Source organism: Pogoniulus pusillus, chromosome 2 (genome assembly GCF_015220805.1).
Source record: "Pogoniulus pusillus isolate bPogPus1 chromosome 2, bPogPus1.pri, whole genome shotgun sequence".
Lineage (NCBI taxonomy): Eukaryota > Metazoa > Chordata > Aves > Piciformes > Lybiidae > Pogoniulus > Pogoniulus pusillus.
The window spans coordinates 49889007-49907540 of NC_087265.1; the positions used below are offsets into that span (position 1 = coordinate 49889007).

At 41.8% G+C, this 18534-nt stretch overlaps 1 protein-coding gene across 2 annotated transcripts in view; it reads right to left on the minus strand.

Annotated features, from left to right (window-relative positions):
- Positions 1 to 18534, minus strand: part of SMARCAL1 (SWI/SNF related, matrix associated, actin dependent regulator of chromatin, subfamily a like 1) — a 36502-nt gene that overhangs the window by 15046 nt on the left and 2922 nt on the right. For both annotated transcript variants that reach the window (XM_064165580.1, XM_064165578.1), the window contains exons 4-9: positions 16020 to 16280; positions 14796 to 14846; positions 11419 to 11599; positions 10436 to 10586; positions 7525 to 7683; positions 5732 to 5797 (exon numbers count right to left, since the gene is read on the minus strand). In XM_064165580.1, the coding sequence (XP_064021650.1) occupies positions 5732 to 5797; positions 7525 to 7683; positions 10436 to 10586; positions 11419 to 11599; positions 14796 to 14846; positions 16020 to 16280 (869 nt within the window). The remainder of the gene's footprint in view (positions 1 to 5731; positions 5798 to 7524; positions 7684 to 10435; positions 10587 to 11418; positions 11600 to 14795; positions 14847 to 16019; positions 16281 to 18534) is intronic.

Sequence of the window (18534 nt, forward strand, 5' to 3'; positions counted from 1 at the left end):
TTGCTCCTGCAAAGAAGTCTCTCTTGATCACTGTTTAATTGTTGTTTCCTGATGAACCTTCTGTGCTGTCAAGAGAGAAAACTTACTCCCTTTCTTCTGAGGTCTATAATATTGGAATAACAATACAGCAAATAAGATTGCAGGGACCAGCAGCGATTTTCTAGCAAGGCCACATCTGTAATCAATTGGTACACAATGCCACATAGGAGAACTAAAGTTAGCTACTCATTAGCATTTAGGCATGAAGCTTAATCTTCCCCAGAAAGCACTCTTCTCTTTCGTGCCTCTTTGGGACTATTCTGACAGCTACTTTCTTGCAAGACTGCTTAAGGGAACTCAAGATGGTGATTGACTAGTGCAGACCTGATCTGTAGGCCTCATTTACTAACTAACATAAGACAAGTGTGGCTTTGTAGCATTACACTCACACACAAAACATACCAGCAGGAATTAATCCCACAGCTGTAACAACAGTAAAAAAGTAATTTTTGAAAGTCAAAGAACAATTTATGAAAGAGTAACCCCCAGCAGAACTCACTTGAGAGGTCAAAATCCAGCGTCCAACCGATTTGAAGGGGAGTAAGTAAGGGAGGGGGGCGAGGTTTATGCCACAAAGAAATAGCTGAAGCTGCAAAGAGCCTCATTGCCATACAATGACTGTCTCTGTGCTAAATGAATCTCACAGCATGAGCTCTGCAATATGCTAAGTCTGATACACTTCCTAAAGTAAGTGTGGCTGCTTCTAGCTGTACTATTTTTGTGTTCCCAGTTTTTGCTTACTCTGTCATTTTGAACTGCTTATCATAGATTACCTTATCCTGTGAAATGACAAATCTGAGCATGTCATAATACAACAGAGATAATCGCCTGTTAAAATAGAAGATCAGATAAAGGGGAAGAGTTGTAGCTGTTTTGAGAAGTTTCTTCTGTACTTGGGTAAGACAGGGCTTCACATTTCATAAGATGATCCCACATTTGTTGTTGTTCTGCTGTTTGGTTTTTTAAATAAACAGTGTCTCTCCCCATTCTTAAGTGACATCTGGACAGAAAGTCAGTGTCAAAAGGCAACAGTCAGCTAAATCAAATTACACTACCTCCCTAATTTGAGAAGAACGGGAAATTACAAGGTAAGAGCAGATGTGAAGATGTGGGCTTAAGGGCCCACAGCTTCTCCAATTTCAAGATGAAGTCACTTCTCTCAGCAGGTGGCAACAAGTAAAGGCTTGTTTATTCAACCTATGTGGGTTTTTAATGCCTAAAGACAGCTGCTATTTATTTCCCAGTGGAAAAGAAGATTTCTGTGTTCCATCCTCACCTTCTACCTTCAGCACTGGCCTGTTTCCTTCCATTATTTAAAAGCATCTCTTTATCAAAACAGGCACAAGGAGTATTAGATTCCAGACACACAGTGTATTAGGACTTCCGTAATAGCAGCAAAGACCTTTGGCTCTGCAAACACCAGGATGTGCATCACGCTATTAACCTGAGGAGAAGCTCAATAGGAACAATCCCATTAGCAGTATCACCCAAGTGCTGTGGAACAAAGCCCACAGGCAACACCACAGGAATAAGACCATTTTATGCCTCTGGAATCTTCACTGAAATCTCACTGTTGCATTTCCAAAAAACCTCATCCCTGTTCCACTGGGACCTCTGCCAGCTTTCGTTGCCTTGCAGTACTCCATGCAATTACAGAAGAACAAAGACCACACAGCACTTTGACTGGTTGAAGAATCCTTCTCACTCTGGTCCCAAGAGATCTCACCACAGATCACCAAAAAACTTCCATTTTTTAATTCATAATTCTTCATCTACATGCCTGGGACTCTGCTGTTTGTGGATATTAATAGCATGCATATTCCCTTCTCCTATGTTGACATCTCTGGGCCAGTCTAATCTGGGAAGGGAAAAACAAAATGCTTACAAAATGTGTAGCATCACGATACATTCTGCTGCTGAGGGAGGCAGAAGCAGGACAGAGGGAACAACCAGTACTGTCAGTACTCCCAGGAGAGCTTAGCTGCAAACACGAGACTGAAGAAAACAGCAAGGTAACAAGTAGGTCATATTACTGATTGCCACAGCTCTGGACTGGGGTAAAGACAAGACAGGCCTGACCGGGCCTATTGGCAACTCAACCAAAGCCCAACAGTATGAGGCTATTCTCACCTTGATGTGTGTGGAAACAAGACAAAAGAACTATACTCAACACAAGAACTTCTAGCCCTTGAGTACTACTAGAGATGCTAAAGCTGGGGACAGATCTCATGCAGCTGCTGGCAAAGACTGGCCAGTGTGAAAAGTGACTAAGCTTGAAAGCAGGATTTTTGCCACATGCCAAAACACCAAAGGACCCTTTTCTACTACAGCTTGCAATCCATCCACCTCTGTAATTTTGCAGGGCTGCACACAGACTGTGTACAAACTCTGCCACCTGGTTTCATGTAGGCAGACGAAGTATTCTCCCCCATGTACAAGTCTGCATGCACACCCACAATTTTGCACTGGGAATTCAAGGGAGTAAGAAATCTGGGCCTAAACACTTTGCTGCTGCTATTTCAGCTCACTCTTACTGTTTGTGTAATTCTAAGTTCCCCTCGAACTTTTGTCCAGGAACAGTAAGTTGGGCACAATGTGTCTATACACTTACTCTAAACTAGCAACAACCTGAGGCAAGATGCCAGGTAGTGAGCACAGTCACTGCATACATCCAGCCACTATAGAAAGTGCACTAAAAAGTATTTCTGCTCACACTTCCTTTTGTCCCAATCAAAAACTCCTACATCTCGGTCAGAGTAGCAGCTATGTACATCACAAAACAATGAATGGTTTGAGTGGGTGTTTGAAATGTTAACAAAACATCTTCAAGTTCCCAACTGACAAACTTAGGCCACTTTTAATACCTGGTTCTGTCTGACAATTCCATACCACACTTGCTCCACAATATACAGAAGAGAGCAGGAGAAGATACTAAAACTTAAATGAGGCTTTAAATACTGTAACTACAGATGAAACATTTCAGAGGTGGAGATACAACTTGGCTGTCTACAAGACAGATTTGAAAGTAATGTCCAAGGCAAGTTTTGTTTATTATGAATGTATTGATTTTATCTGGTTATTGTGCATTTCTGTCTAAACACTTGCAACATTAAAAAAAACAAACCTATTATTCAAAAGGCAATATCACGGGAACAGATTCACAGAATCAGTCAGGGTTGGAAGGGGCCCCAAGGATCAGCCAGTTCCAACCCCCCTGCCATGCCTAGGGACACCCTACCCTAGAGCAGGCTGCACACAGCCTCAGCCAGCCTGGCCTCAAACACCTCCAGCCAGGGGGCCTCAACCACCTCCCTGGGCAACCCCTGCCAGCCTCTCACCACTCTCATGCTCAACAACTTCCTCCTCACCTCCAGCTTGACTCTCCCCACCTCCAGCTTTGCTCCATTCCCCCTATTCCTGTCACTACCTGATAGAGATTCTATCCAGATTAAAAGAATCCATTAAGTATGGATGTAAGTGACATAAACATTTCAGGTGTAGAAACACACCAACTCAGACATGTCTAGTGTCATGATGGACTCAGATTTTTGTAGTATATGAGGAATATGAATCAGATTTCTGAGGTTTGGTTGTGGTTAGGTCGGTTGTCGTTTTTCCAGGAGGTTTTTCTGGTTTCTTTTTTTCTTCTCTATTTCCTGTCCCCACAAAGTAGTTCAAGAGTAAGCTTTCATGCTTAAGGGTGTTGAGAACCTCCCAGGAAATATAAGCAATTATGTCAATTTCAGAGTCTAAAGTAGTATAATGGTAGCAATAGTTAGAAGTGGCAATACTTAGAAGGCAGATAAAGCATGAGTTGGTTCCCAGGGCTCCAGTTACAGCAGTGGCATAGCTTCACACTATGACTTTGAGGCTGGGACTGAGGTGCCTGTCAAGGGGCTTGTCAATAAACACATCAGTTCTTAGTCTCTTGTAAGAGCCCCAGTACTGCTCTAATCCTTTTGACATAAAGAAGGCAAGAGTAAGAATATTATCCTCAGCAGCATGTTTATCAATGCTTCTTACTGCATAACCTGAAAGTATTATGTAAAATACTGACAGAAGTCTCATTTTAACCCCACTTACTATTTACTACAAATGGTAACACAGTATAGCTGTTAAATCCAGTATTCAAGTGCTGAAAACCTGTATTATAGCAGTTCTTTCAAATACAAAAGTATTGCTGTGATGTGCTGCACCAGTGGTGAACACAGTGGCACTCCTTGGCAGTTGAAGACAAAGCGCCAAAGGGACTACTTTCAGAGCAGAATGTCTTGTGTTGCAAAGCAAGGAGGGCAGAAGAATGGCTATTACAGTAAATATACACTTCAGAAGTTACAGTCAGCAAGCAAGAGAATAAAATTTACATGAACATCTAACAAAATATCTGGTACTGTATGCTGTCAGCAGGTGAGGTAACACACGATAGGAACGTGAAACTCTCAGTGCTTTCAGAAGCCTGCAATTCAATTTCAGAAGCACTAGTTCTCAGCTCTCCCTGGCCACTGATGTGACAGCATAAAACTGTAAATTCTCACTAAAGTCCACACAGGCAATTAACCTCTGCTTCAACAGCTACCATCCTTCACTTCCATATCTTGCGGCCTACAAATATGTCTGAGAAGCTGATCCTTACAAAGCTACAAACAGGAAAGGATAAGGCTGCTTTTTGAGCATTTTGAGGTGAGCTAAATATGTTCTTTTCCATCATTTTCAGACAAATAATTGTACTTCAAACTGCTCATAAAATTAGACCTCCTACTTTGTTTCTAAACATCAAAGGACTGAAGTGACTTGAAAGCCAAGAGAAGCCAAGAGGCAGGCCTTTAAAGAGAACAATTAAGTCATTCAAGGGCAACCACCTTCAGCTTGCCATTAAGGATCTTGCATACAAAAGTTGGCTGTTAAATCCATCACAGATTGCATCTTCCCTTTATACACACTTGCTGGTAATTGCTGAAGAGGAACTGCACTTACCTTGTTCTAATGTACAGACTCCACAGTGTCTAGAAACTACTCGTAGCTTTAATCTGCTAGAGGCTACCTGGGAGAGTTTAATTCTTTGATACAGTACAAGGGGCAGACATTAAAATTTACATTTCTTCTGTTATTGCATAATAGAATATTTGCCTCCCTTCTGTGGGCCACCTGCCTTGCTAACCTCACATTCTGCCATTTCCTGCTAGTTCTGTACGTTTAACCGGCGAGAGCGTTGCTGAACCCCAGCAATACAAATACACTGACAGCTTGCACTAACAGAGCACAGCCCTAAATCCAAGCCCATGAAGGGATCTAGGTAATGCCATTCTGATGCACAGCAGCAATCTGTGTGCCAAGTACTAACTGGTAATGACTACTTCCATAAGCAAGCTACATTAACACTGCTATATTCTTTGTACTCTCTGTGTACATGCACTAAGTTCTGACATTCTCTTTCTGCCATCAGTACAAAACTCATTGGTGGCAGTGCCACGGTTAGATCAAGGGAGCTTCATTCTTACCATCTAACATTGGTATGGAAACAAATAGCTGAGCCAGAGACAAATTTTGCTCTTGGATCTCTGACGTTACCTGTATTTCCTCTTGCACAACATTACAATATTCAAGCTGCTAGCTCCTAAACCTGGTTAATGGAGCAACTCTGCTGTGGCAGCCTGACCTTAGCTGCTAGGATTTTGGCACCCAGCATACGCACCTTCAGCAGTGGCATGGCAACTCGGCATCGTGCAGTTTTTATGTTCTTTAGGAAATGAGATTCATCCTGAAACAAAACAAGCATGAAAGTGAAGACAGTTCTCATCCTGCAGTCCAACTGCAGGCTACAGCATAAATTCTTAGCATTCTCAGCTATCTAATGTTACAGGCCTGTCATTGCAGAGGATAATTCAAGCACTAGGATAGTCACATCAAATTCTAAATGAAAAGACAACATGGAGAGTAGCAGGCAGGCTTCCTAAATTCAAACCTGCATCTGCAAGCAAATGGAACAGAAAGCAAACCTTAAAGCCATGAATCTCAAATGCTGACAGACAAGGGAGCAGAAGGGGCTGGAGAGGGAAGGAGAAAGTGGAACATAATTTCCATCGCCAGTATTCATTTGCCCCTACGTGTCCTTTAACCAGAGCAAACACAGAAAGCCTACACAGTGTACTTCCCTAAATAAGGGGCCAGTAAAAACTACAGGGAGAAAAAGAGATCTAGTTAGGATCCAGCTGTTCTGCTGATACGGCGATAACTTCCTCCTCGAGACATCACCCCCAAACAGGCGTCACTGCTACTGCTGAAGCAAGGCAGAACTTCAACACAGGTAATAATTGGCTCCTCCCAAGGATACATTCTCATCTTCCCATGCATGGATGAGCAAACAGCTATGCATGTAAAGACAATATAAATGCTTAGCCTCTTGGGTACAGCCTTCTTCCCTCCTGATTAACAAGTAAGCTACATTAGTGTTCCTGGCCACCAACAGATTGGAAGCAAAGGCAGGGAAGCTCAGCACTCAGTAGGACTACTCTCATCTCTAAAAAACCACAGGGTCCAGATTTGAATATAAAAGCACCCAAAGAGACCACTTGCTAGCTCAGGGATGGTAAGAGGTTCCAGGTCAGTAGCCTTAGAGCCTAAGTGCCTTCACTCCAAGCACACAAAAGCAACAATATGCATTTCCACCACGACAGAATGTCTTGTTAGAGAGTGGGAAGGGGAAAAAAATAGTCTGTCTCTAAAGAACTCCATCTATTCCCACATTCCCATCTGATGCTGAGAAACAAAAGTATTATTATGTTGTAATTGTCATGATCTTAGGGACAAGTGCATATGTGTTCTGAAAACTAGACTGAGGACATCAGTTTTAGTCAGTTACATAGGCACTTTGGCCTCTACTGATCCAAGCTGAATTTGAAATATTAGATGTTTTGAATTTTTAGTAATTGAAATCCAGAAAAAATGCCTTTACCATGGGTGTGTAAAAGGTTAAAAGTGGATTTTGAAGTAGGATATTAAAAAAATAAACAAGTTATCAAAGAAGGCCTAATACAGACTGTCAGTGGAACACAAGCAAAGGAAGATTTCGTTGTGCTTTACCCTTATAATTTATGTTGAGAGGTTATCTGATTTATTGGATAAAGAGTAACACTATCCTGAAGTCAATCCCTCCTTAAAAATATACAATTTGAAGACCATTGCATTGACACACCACATTAAACACCTTTCTTTCCAGCAGAGGACATGCCAAGCCACAATGAAATCAGAAGCACCTTAATCAGTAAAAGAGAAAACACAGTCTCAGGAATCAAAAAGGAATTAAACACTATTAGGTTTCAGAGAAATCTCCTGTGTCTACTCAAGAAGACAGCTGTAACCACAGCCACAACTGCAAGGTAGTTTTGGTTCTAAATAAGGCCCACTTCACACTTCTCTGCTGTAAAACACTAAGGTTACCCCATTTTCAGCTTTCAAATCACTTCAACATTTTAGTGTACCACTTACAATAATAACTACTTGGAAAGTGCTCGTAAGTTGCTTGTCCATCTTGCTGAGGAGATCAAAGCTGACAATGTTGATCAAGCTTGCTGTTAGGTTGTCCTTGCCAGTAACTATGACATTGGTGCTACCTGGACTCAAGGATGGAAGCCATCTGTGAAATGCCTGGAGGAAGAGGAAAGCAATTAACTGCATTCTGGTGCTTATGTCCTCTGTTGGGATCCCAAAGAACTTCACAGAGCATCCTCATGAATTAAAGCCACCCCACCTGCCATTAGAAATCAGCTGGGAGCACAGCCTTCCTAAGGCAACAACCCAAGTAATGGAACATCAAGAACCGAATTCAGGCTGTAATGCCAAAATTACCTTCTACAGGTAGGAAGGCTCAAACATGCTCTATTCTTGCTTCTTACTGAAAAAGCCACCTCACCTGTAGTAGAAGTGTGCATAACCTCCTGACAGCATTACCTGCTATGCTCAGAGCCAGAGAATGCAGTGAGCACTACTGACAGGGAAATTTAGTTTTCCTATTCAATGTGAAACTTCAGGTTGTGAAACACCAATTTAGAAGCAGTAAAGACCTCTCATTACAGCAATGTATACTCCATTGTGAGGGTGAAGTACAACTCATCCAGATCAACAAAAACCTTTCCAGTGCCCCCTCTTCTTAAACTATTTTTAAAAAGAATCTGAAACAAACAAAATGAAAAGATCAAGTTGACAACACACCAGCTGCTCTATGACAGCAGCTGAAATACATGTGGTGATAGTCATTCAAATCAACCTCTTGAAATGCTCCACACACCAGAGCAAGATATCCTCCCCCAAACCCATCTGTTAGCTACTGAGCACCCACCGTTTATTTCCCTTGTAATTGTATCCCCAATGACATCAACCTCTCCACAGCATTTGAGCTCTGCTGATGTTGCTCTGCAGAGAACTGACTGCGGCTTTAGCAGTCAGGATCTGACCCCTACAGGAATATACCCAAAGGGTGGTGAGAAATAGAATCTCTGCTCCTAGCTGCTTCACTTGTGGAAATCCCCCAGTTGCCACTCTTCTCCTCAGTTCAGCAGTCACATGCAGCATCAGGAGTTAAATGTGAGGAAGTAACAGTTAACTATCCTTCACCGCTTACAGTAAGTACCGCAACCAAAATGGGCCAATGCGTGAGCCAGGTTAGATCCCCACCAAGTCAAAGGCAGCAGCAATAGGAAAGTATCTGCAAACTCCTGGCTGTACTGCTCTCTCCTTTTATGAAAGTGATTCTGTATCTCTCACAGGATGCTGAACTGTGCCTACAAGAAGCGCTTTGAAACCGCTCTGCACATCAAGTTACAATGCCAAGCTCCAAATGCACATGGCTGCAGTACTTCTCACCCAAGAGTACCTCACATCTTCCTGCTAGCTTCCTATGGCATCTTGAATACAAAGGCAGTCACTGGCCTGAGCCCAGAAAGACAAAATAAACCACTGACAGCTTTAAGATGAAGACAGTATCTGTCAGTTCAGCCCCAGAGACACTATAAAAGCTTCTACCATTACAGTAAAACACATCTGTGCAACTGTGAACTGAGAAGATTACAGGCCACAATAAATCCCACCTTGTATCACTTTCTGTGGCACATTTTTCTTAGACCTGCACCTTCACATATCCAAAGCAACAGGGATCATTCTTAAAGCAAATGTCCTAACAAAACATCTCCCACAACAGCTCCTGAAGAGTTGGGAGCAAAGGAAAGAAAAGGCAATTAAGCACTCACAGATTAAAAAAAAATAATGAAACAAGAACAAAACAAAAAAACACCCATAAAAAATACTCCAAACCAATCAACAACAACAAAAAACCCAAAGCCAACAAAAAACACCCAGACCCCTTTACATTGCTTAAACCTCCTGAAGCAAGATGTAGGAGTTTAATTGCAGGAGCCCAGTACTTCAGAAAACCAGGCTTCAAATTGTTCCCAAAAGCTATCCCATAGAAACTGCAGATTCAGGTTAGGTGTTGACCCAGAGGTCTCCAGGCCTTTAAAATATCGAACACAGTGAATATCAGCCTCTTGTTCTGTAAATAACTTTCTTGTCATCTAACATTTTTTGCACTCTGGGATACGACAAAACACAAGACATTCTAGCAAACTGGTTACTGCACAAAGTCAACAAATCTCAATCAATACACTTCTCATCAAGGCACCATTCCAGGGAAAGCTGAACTCCCACCCCTTCCTGCTCAGGTATGAAATTATTGACCTGAAGTGTCTGGCTCACTGTTTTCTTCCATAGTGAATATTTCATTAGCCTATAGCAAACAACCTCTGTTCAAGCCATGGCAGTGACTCATTTCAAGACACATTTCCCATCCATACAAACTTTCCTGGTGTTATGAGCAACATCAATAAAGAACTTGGAAGAGTCGGCAGCACACAGTGGAGAAGCCAGAAGATGTATTATGACAGATGTTTAATGAACAGAGTGGGGAATCCCAGGATCCGAGCTTCTATTCCAGCCAAGGGACTGGCAAACAGTGCCATGAAGGGCTTGAATACAAAAGATATTTGTCTGAATGCAACGAACTGCTGTCGTTGACAGGTAAGTAACACACACCTCAGGTAGGCAGCTGACTTGCAGGAACAAAGTTAGCAGAGGGCCAGAGGAAACAGTTTATCTGGATCTCCCTCTTTACAGCATATCAGCTGGAACACAAAAAGAAAACTGGCCAATAAAAGAAAATAGGCATATGCCATGCAGCTGCTGCCAAGCAGCTTCCCTCACATCAACTTTCTAAATGAGTACAAAGTGTAATTTCTTCCCTTTAATTTACATCCTTTCTGCACTGTAACTGGTGCAGAATGCAACACAGAGAAACCACCACACATATGCTCTAGTGGCCACCTGCACACACTCCAGGTCACAGTACCTCTGCCCATGTGAACCTCACAGAAGAAGGAGTCACCACCAGCAAGGGCCATTCCTTCTGGTAATAGGCAGCAATGCAGATGGCCTGGATGGTCTTGCCCAAACCCATGTCATCCGCAAGAAGTAAACGTCCATTTCTTGAAATTGCAAAACTGGAGGAAAAGAGAATGAAATAAGAGTCAAGAAATGGGTTACTATCTGTTCTGACAGCTAACACGAGCACAACGCATCACGAAACTTGGAAGCAATACGGAGTCTTCAGTAAACCTTGAATGTCCCCCTTAGACTTAACACAAGTGAGCTTAACTCCCAAATCTCTTAATGCCTGAAGCCTCCCGAACAGAGTGGTTCAGCCCAGTCCTTAGTGGCTGACTTTATATGACTAGTCTCAAGATGAGGTGATTAATTATAGCACATTCTTTCCGCGATTACATGCTGTACCAGGATTCATCTTGCTTGAGCTGAGAAAATATTACTAACAATACCACTTTAACACCAGTAAGTACAGACATACCTTCCTGAATTGCACCTTTAAGTCAGCAACTAATGACCACGTATGAAGGGGTCAGGGCCACTACAGGTTTATGTACCACTAACAATTTTTAAATCTTTTAGGACATAGATGCCATTTCCTGGCACTTTCCCATGTGTGGCTAACATTCAAAAAACCTCAAAGAAAAACAAAGCAGATGTACTGAGGGGGGAAAAGAACGTGACCTTACAAAATAAATCGTATGACAATTTGGCACACACTGAATTACAAGAGGGAGATCAGATATGCATCATTTGAACAGTTTTATGAGACCAGCAAAATGCTACTTTCCTCCTGACTCATGATGAGGAATGCTAGCTGGAAACAGATGTGTCACTCAAAGAAAAACACCCTCCCACCCCCAAAGGAATGCAGCCTGGGCAACAACATAACGTACACGATTCTGGTCAAGAAAGCTAGCTAACTCATAACAGCATGCAAAAAGGACATACTTCACACCTTCCCGCTGAAAAGGCATGAGACTTGACACGATTTTGGAGTCCACTAGTGAAAGGTCAGCATCAGGAGTGTCTGTCTGTGATGTAGATCTCTCTATTTGAGCAGCAAAGGTTTGTATTACTGCCTCAGGCAGTGGCTCCACTTCTACTGACACAAAGCTTTGTAATGTTTCCACTGCAAAGAACAGAGTAGTTTATTATCAGAAGGGGCAACATACGCACAACTTACATGATGGGTGTCAGGGCCTAACCCTCAACCTCACCAACAATATTATTTCCTACACCAAAACAGCTCAAGAAACCACTGCATCATGCACAAGAGTTGGCCTGGCCTTTTTCCTGAAGTCTGTTTCAGAACCACATGATGAATCACAACTCCTCCCCTCATATTCAGACTTGGTTATACAAGCTCAAAAGCCTGATGCCATCACTCAGAGGTTATTGCTACTAGTGCATCACAAACCACAAAGCATCAGAGCAACTCTCCTCCTGAACAATCCCTTTTCAGTTCCTTCCAACAGCATCTCTATCCCATCCCAAAAAAGACAAAAGTATTTCTTTTTAATCCAGCTGTGCATTTCTATGAAAACAAACACCAGTACAGAATGTACAGCAAGCTGGGATGAGAAAACCATGTTTAATCACCAAGCCCAAAAGATAGGTCTGCACTAGGAACACAAACGCTTGTGCGCAGATCCTTAGTGCAGGAAGCAGCTTTTAGGGTTTTTTTTTTACATTTAGTGGTTGGTCTGTTTATGAGGTCAGGAAGATACAAAACAACACTGTTTGCAAAATAATTGAAGTAAGAATTCACACTATCAGCAGTAAACCCATCTGCAGAATTCAGTTAGGTATTTTTATTCCTGTTATCTCCAAGAGGAAAGCAGCAGGATGGAGCCCTGCCATATGAAGGGGGAAAGCCATTTCAAGAAATATGCATATGAAAAGATTTCCATTTGTGGTTGGGTAATGACCAAACTTTTTAAAAACCCTTCAGTTTAATTTATCCTTCTTCAATCACAGGAACCCTCTCCACCCAAAGTATGGCACAAGCTTGTTATTACAATCACAGACTGAGCTATGTGTTGGTATAATTGCTACAATTTGCTCACTGATAATTCTGTTGCTATTGTTCTTTACATGAGCCAGAAGAGTTGATTAAGATATATCTGCCACCAGCATGATTCATCCAACAGACATCTTTTGCTGAAGTGACCTTTCTATAAAGATGACTGAGCAGCTAGGCAAAGAGATATTAACCTCTCCAAACAGTTCCCAGCTAACAGGTAGCTCTGCTGGAAATGGCAAGCAGCCTTTTAAAATTCTTTTTTTTTTATTCTGACGTAGGTAGATGAACAGGCACAAAAAAAATGGTCCTCTTCAAAAAGGCACATGCTATCAGCCTCAAATGCCCTCATAAATTACACTCTGAAAGAAGATCTATGGAAATTTTTTTTGCTTCCCTTCAATCTATCATCCTCTTGATACTTCATGTGATGTATACAACTGCCAAGAGACCGACATAAATCGTGTTTGTGCAGACTGCCTAGCCCTTGCTACAGGATCTGGCCCTTTGCACATATGAAATGGCCTTCCAGCAAGTTGTGAGGGATCAACCACAAAATCAGGACCTGTCAACATTCAAACCCCAGAGTTTCATAATAGTCTCCACCAAGACACACTCACTTGTTTTCAAGAGCTGGCATTTCGACAAGGCAACATGGCTTTGAGCCCTACAACCATTGCAATGTCATTAAGACATGTAACATAGGATATACACTATTACATGTGCTTTGGTGACCCGTGGAAGCAGGAGTCCATGCTGGAGAAAATGCAACAGCATTTCAGCTCTCTAACAGTGTAGACACGTGTAGAGCACCTTGCTTGTTACCTTTCTAAAGCTTACTCCAATCAAACCCCACAGCTACACACTCTCACATCAGTACAAGACAAACACAGCAGGCCAAGTGGTATGATAAATAATTATTATAATATTTAGGACTTGCATAGTGATATTCATCTCAAAGCACTCTATAAACTTAACATAAAAAGCTAAGAAGTAGCCGTGCTAGGAGTGTGCTGCTGAGACTAGACTATTCTGCAAAGGGGCATCCACCTTATAACAAAACCCAGAACAACCCACAGTTCCACATTTCAGTTCAGTGAGTCAGTTTCAACAGCATTACTGATGCATCAAGACAGAACTCTGTTGGTCAACTTCTACAAAGAAATCAACGTTGTAGCAACACTGTGTTTAGATTCCTCTTGCAAGCAAAAATCTGATGCCATCTTCTGAAGATTTTTTGCTCAGCTTTCTTTAAAGCATCCATCAGCCAGCACCAAAGTGTTTTAGTGAAGTATGAATGCCTCTGCTCCAAGCAGATTTACAAACTTCTACAAGAGAAACAAGCACCTCTTGTTCGTTTCAAAATCAACCCAGCTATGGAGGCAGTCTGAATTACAAACTTAGCAGTTACACAGAATCATAGAATGGTCTGATTTGGAAGGGACCTCCAAAGGTCATCTAGTCCAACCCCCTTTGCAGTCAGCCAGGGCATCCTCAACTATATCAGGGTGCCCAGAGCCCGGTGCAGTCTCACTTTGAGTATCTCCAGGGATGGGGTTACATGCTGCCTGCAAAGTCATTACTACCAGCACTAACATATGAGTGATAAAAATCATCTAGACAGCACACATACTGTTATTGTGGCTGAGCTGGTTGCTATAAAAGTCATCAGCTGACCTGAACAACTAGTGTTCTGGCTTGAAAACCAAAGTTCGCTGGATGCGAAAAAAACCAGCACAACACTGTGCACACTACTTTCGATACTGGAAGCCAAACAGCCTGGTATGTGTTTGTTTTCTAAACAAGAAGTGATTATTTATGAATTGATATAGACAAAAAAGGGGGCAAGGGGACACTGAGGAGAAGGGAGTCCACCACAAGAGAGTTAGTAAGACAATTTTTCTGTAAAGACAGGAAGGTCTGGCAGCCACTATGCCAAACTCTTCAAATTCAGCAAGTAGGAACATAATTCCTTAGTTCGAGTTGCACTGCTGGACATTACAAGCAATAAACAGAACCTTGTGATAGTAAACACACACATATGCTCTAAAAAATGGCACAGAAACTCAGTGCAGAACCTGACAAAATAGAATCACTCTCCTGATAAGCCCTTAAAAAACTGCCATGAGTAGCACACATATATAAAGTTCTGAGTCTGGGCAAACAGTGTAAATGTCTGACAAGAGGAAGACACCTGCTTCATGGTTCATTAGCAACTTATCTGCCCAGAATGAAAAGGCTTAGCCCAAGAAATGAAAACAGAATTCATTTGCCTCCTAGAAAACAGGAAAACACAGCTACTCACTCAGTTTGGGATAGTCCTCCAGCAGGAAATTCCATTTTCTGGTGTTCACATCTGAAATAGTTAAAAAAATAACCACTTATGACTGTTCATTGTAAGACTGAAGTCTGTCTTTTGGAATATGGCAAATCAGTCATATCCTCTGCATTTCAGAAGTACTTCAGAATTCTTATCTTCTTCTGTTTTCCTGTTTACCTTCATGTTAAGCAAATAGTAGGAAGAAGACTTAAAAGTATGAGCACACATAATAGAAGCTGTGAGATCACCAGAGCAAGACAAGGCCAGCTCCCCTAATGACCCATTATAACGAAATCACTTGTGCCAGGATTTTGGCAATCACCTTCTCTTCACTCCAAGAAGAGATGAAGAATATGCCTGAAGGTTCCTATCTGTTAACCAACAAACTCTGACCTCAGTCAGTAGCACAACAGCTTTCAGTTGTCTGTCTATACCCTACAGGTATCATGCTCAGGAAGGTACAGAAGAAATTCCTCAAAACCCAAAATACAACACGAATACCAGACTTGTCTGTCAAGTTTCCTCCTGGGTAGCATCTGTCTACAATGTCCAGGGAAAGCAGAGTGAATTCAGAGTCAGCTGAAGACACAATGAGCCAGGTGGAATCCTGCCCAAAGAACAAGAGCTCCAGGATTTATTCCCCATGCAGCCACTGGCCTGCTGTGACAATGTACATGTCACCTCATCACCTCTGTGCCTCATTATGAGTGAGAAAACATGATATTTACCACTGAAGTCTTAACGCCAACTTAGGAAGTGTTCTCTAGTCCCACTTGCCTCAAAAATCACTAGAACTGCTAGTAAACTCAATCTACTCAGACAGCTGCAGCCATCATACACCACAATAAAGCAGAAGAAATATGAGAACATCCAGCTGTATTTGATGATACAGAGCTTATACACGTTCTCCATGCTGCTGGAAAACTATCAGCATCCCACCTCAACAGTAAATGTAATCAAGCTGAGACCTGAAATATCACCTTGGCTAACAGAGCCCAGAAGAATACATGTTCTGGCACAAAATAAAGTGCAAGACACAGATACAACACTGTACCAAGAGCATAGCTCTCAGTATCTCCTCCAAAACACATCCTGTCATGCTTTTTCAGTAGGATGTAGCCTTACAATTTCTCTCCTCTGAAGCGTTCAGGGTACTCTGAGAGCAGCCTCAACATCATTAGAATAAAGCAGAAACAATAAGAGACTCACCATAAATTCTGGAAGTCATCTGTTTGAACACTCCAATCACTTCAGCAGAATACCCAATATCAACCTCAAACCGCAAGCGAGAGATCAGCACACACTTCCCTTTGACGAGGGCTGAGGGTTTCTTCCAGTTCTTACACATCTTCAAGAGGGATTTTACATCAGCCCTTCTGCCAAGAAAAAGAGAGGCTGATGCCAAGCCAACTGCATTTTCCCCTTCCAGTGGTGCCAGAATTACTGAGGAAAGTCGATTTGCTGCTTCCACTAGGGAGAAAAGCATGAGATACAGAGAAAAGAATTAAACACAAAGAATACAGATAATCTAAAGATGCACGTGATGCCTTGGGAAGAGAAAGGACAAGAGAGTAACAAGCAACTCGTGCACCCTAAAGTTTAAAAAGAAAAGATGATTCCCCACTTTCACTCACAGGGACAAATAATAGAGAGACTGACGGCCTGGAGGAGCAGGGTGGTGGGATTTTCCACAAGAAATACAGCAGAGGCAGCGGGAACATGTGACAGTAGGTGACCAAGGGCCTGTCCAGCACTGCCATTGCACTAGGCTCCCTGTCAGCAATTCCAAAATATGGCTTACAACACAAGGGGAACCAATTTGTAGAACCCACATGCAGCAGTAAAGTACACTCAGTCATACAGCATTGTCACTCACAAAGTCAGAGGGACAGAGGCATGGTGATCAGTAGCACATGCCTGTAAAGATAGGAAGGTGCTTCTGCAAACAGTAAGAGAGAAGGATCTAAAAATACCTGCCCTGTGCCTCACGTCAATGTCCAATATGCAATCTCACCTAGGAGGAGTGCTATGTATTCACAGTACTGTAAGAATGATATCAAGAAGGAATCTTGTCCAAAATCCTGAATTCCCTGTGTTACAATCTAAATCCATTACCCTTAATTCTGCTGTGTGTTACAGTCAGATTTATACTTCCCCCAGCCATCTGAACTCCTGTCTTACTAATCGCTAGCAACCACTTTTGCCATGATGCCACAGCATGGGGAGGAAAGGGACAGTGTTTTATAGCTGTTAGCCTGAGACCACAGCTATCCACACTTACAACGTGCCACTCTCCCCTGTGTCCCTCTGCCAATCTACATCCGAATGTTTTCTTTATTACAGCTGAACTCTGAGGGTTAAGGAACAAGAACCATTTCTTCTTGTGTTTTTTTGAGTACTAAAATAGTGCTGACTATCTTCCCCAAGGCTCCAACTCACAGGTACAGGAACACAAAGATTCATAAACATCTTCAGAATCCATCGGACTCAAGAGCAGGGAAACACTAAGCATATTCTGCCTCCATGTATTTGGAGAGAGAGACAACCTCCCCTATCCAGTAGCTGTTCAGACTAAATTCAAGTGAATCCAGTCCTTTGAGCACCAAGTTGCACGTCATGACCCTCTGCTTTTTTTTAAGTAGTCTAATTTACTGTTATGCAAAATAAAACCCACACACAATGCAAGGTCAGTGGGTAAGATTTAAAAAGGCAAGAAAAGGGAGGAAAAAAATCAGGCACTTTCTTCCTAAGTAGTTAATAAATAAGCCATTTAGGTTTCATCCATCTTTATTGTAAAACAAGTGACTTCCAGAATAAACCCATGCATCTGAGATTTCTATTTCAAAGAAAAATCTTAAAAGCATTAAGTGAAAGTCACTTTTAAAGCAGAAGACTACAAAATCTAGGCACCAAGCGGAGGGTCTTCAGATGCTACTGGTTTAGCACTGCCCAGTTACATCGCACCTCCACGAGAGACTCTGGAAAAAGCCAAATCTGTTACTATTTTATTTCAGTATCTATTTCTAGGCTTGACTGCATATTGAATTTATAGTACAGGGAAAGAATGTTACACAGGACAAGATTGTTCTGAAGATCAAAATTAACAGTGGGAAGCTTTAAAATAATTATTTTACACTTACAAGACTTCAAACTAAGACACTTTGAGGCTGGTTCCCTCTTCTGAGGGTACTTCTTCCTGCGACACTATTGTACCATGTTGTTCTACTATCTTCGCTTGTCAACAGGAATTTTCCACAGAGAACTCATATATTTGATAGTTTTAAGGAAAAAAAAAGAGTCTGATTTCTAAAAATTATCCTGTCCATTTGCAAGCTCCTTGGTGCAGAGACTCTGCTCTTATCTGTACCTGATTCACTTCAAGCAAACCAGCAACATTTAAATTATAGATGTATGGCAACCCACATGGGAAGCTAAAATACCAGCACTCAACTGTGGGTTTTTCAAAGTGCTCAACACAGGCCTAATTCTGTTCCCACTGAAATCAATAGTGATTTATCACTTGCTTCAACACAACATGCTTTGGGAAAGCTTACCTGAAACATTTGCTTCTATCCTCTCTCAATCTTTCCAGAATAAAATGACAGGAAAGGAAAAAAAAGGTAAAAATCATCCTTGTTACGCCAAAAAAGGAGAAGTAAATAAAGGCAGATCCAATTTCAGTCTTATTCAAAGTCTTAGAGAATTACTCTTTTTCCCTTTCTCA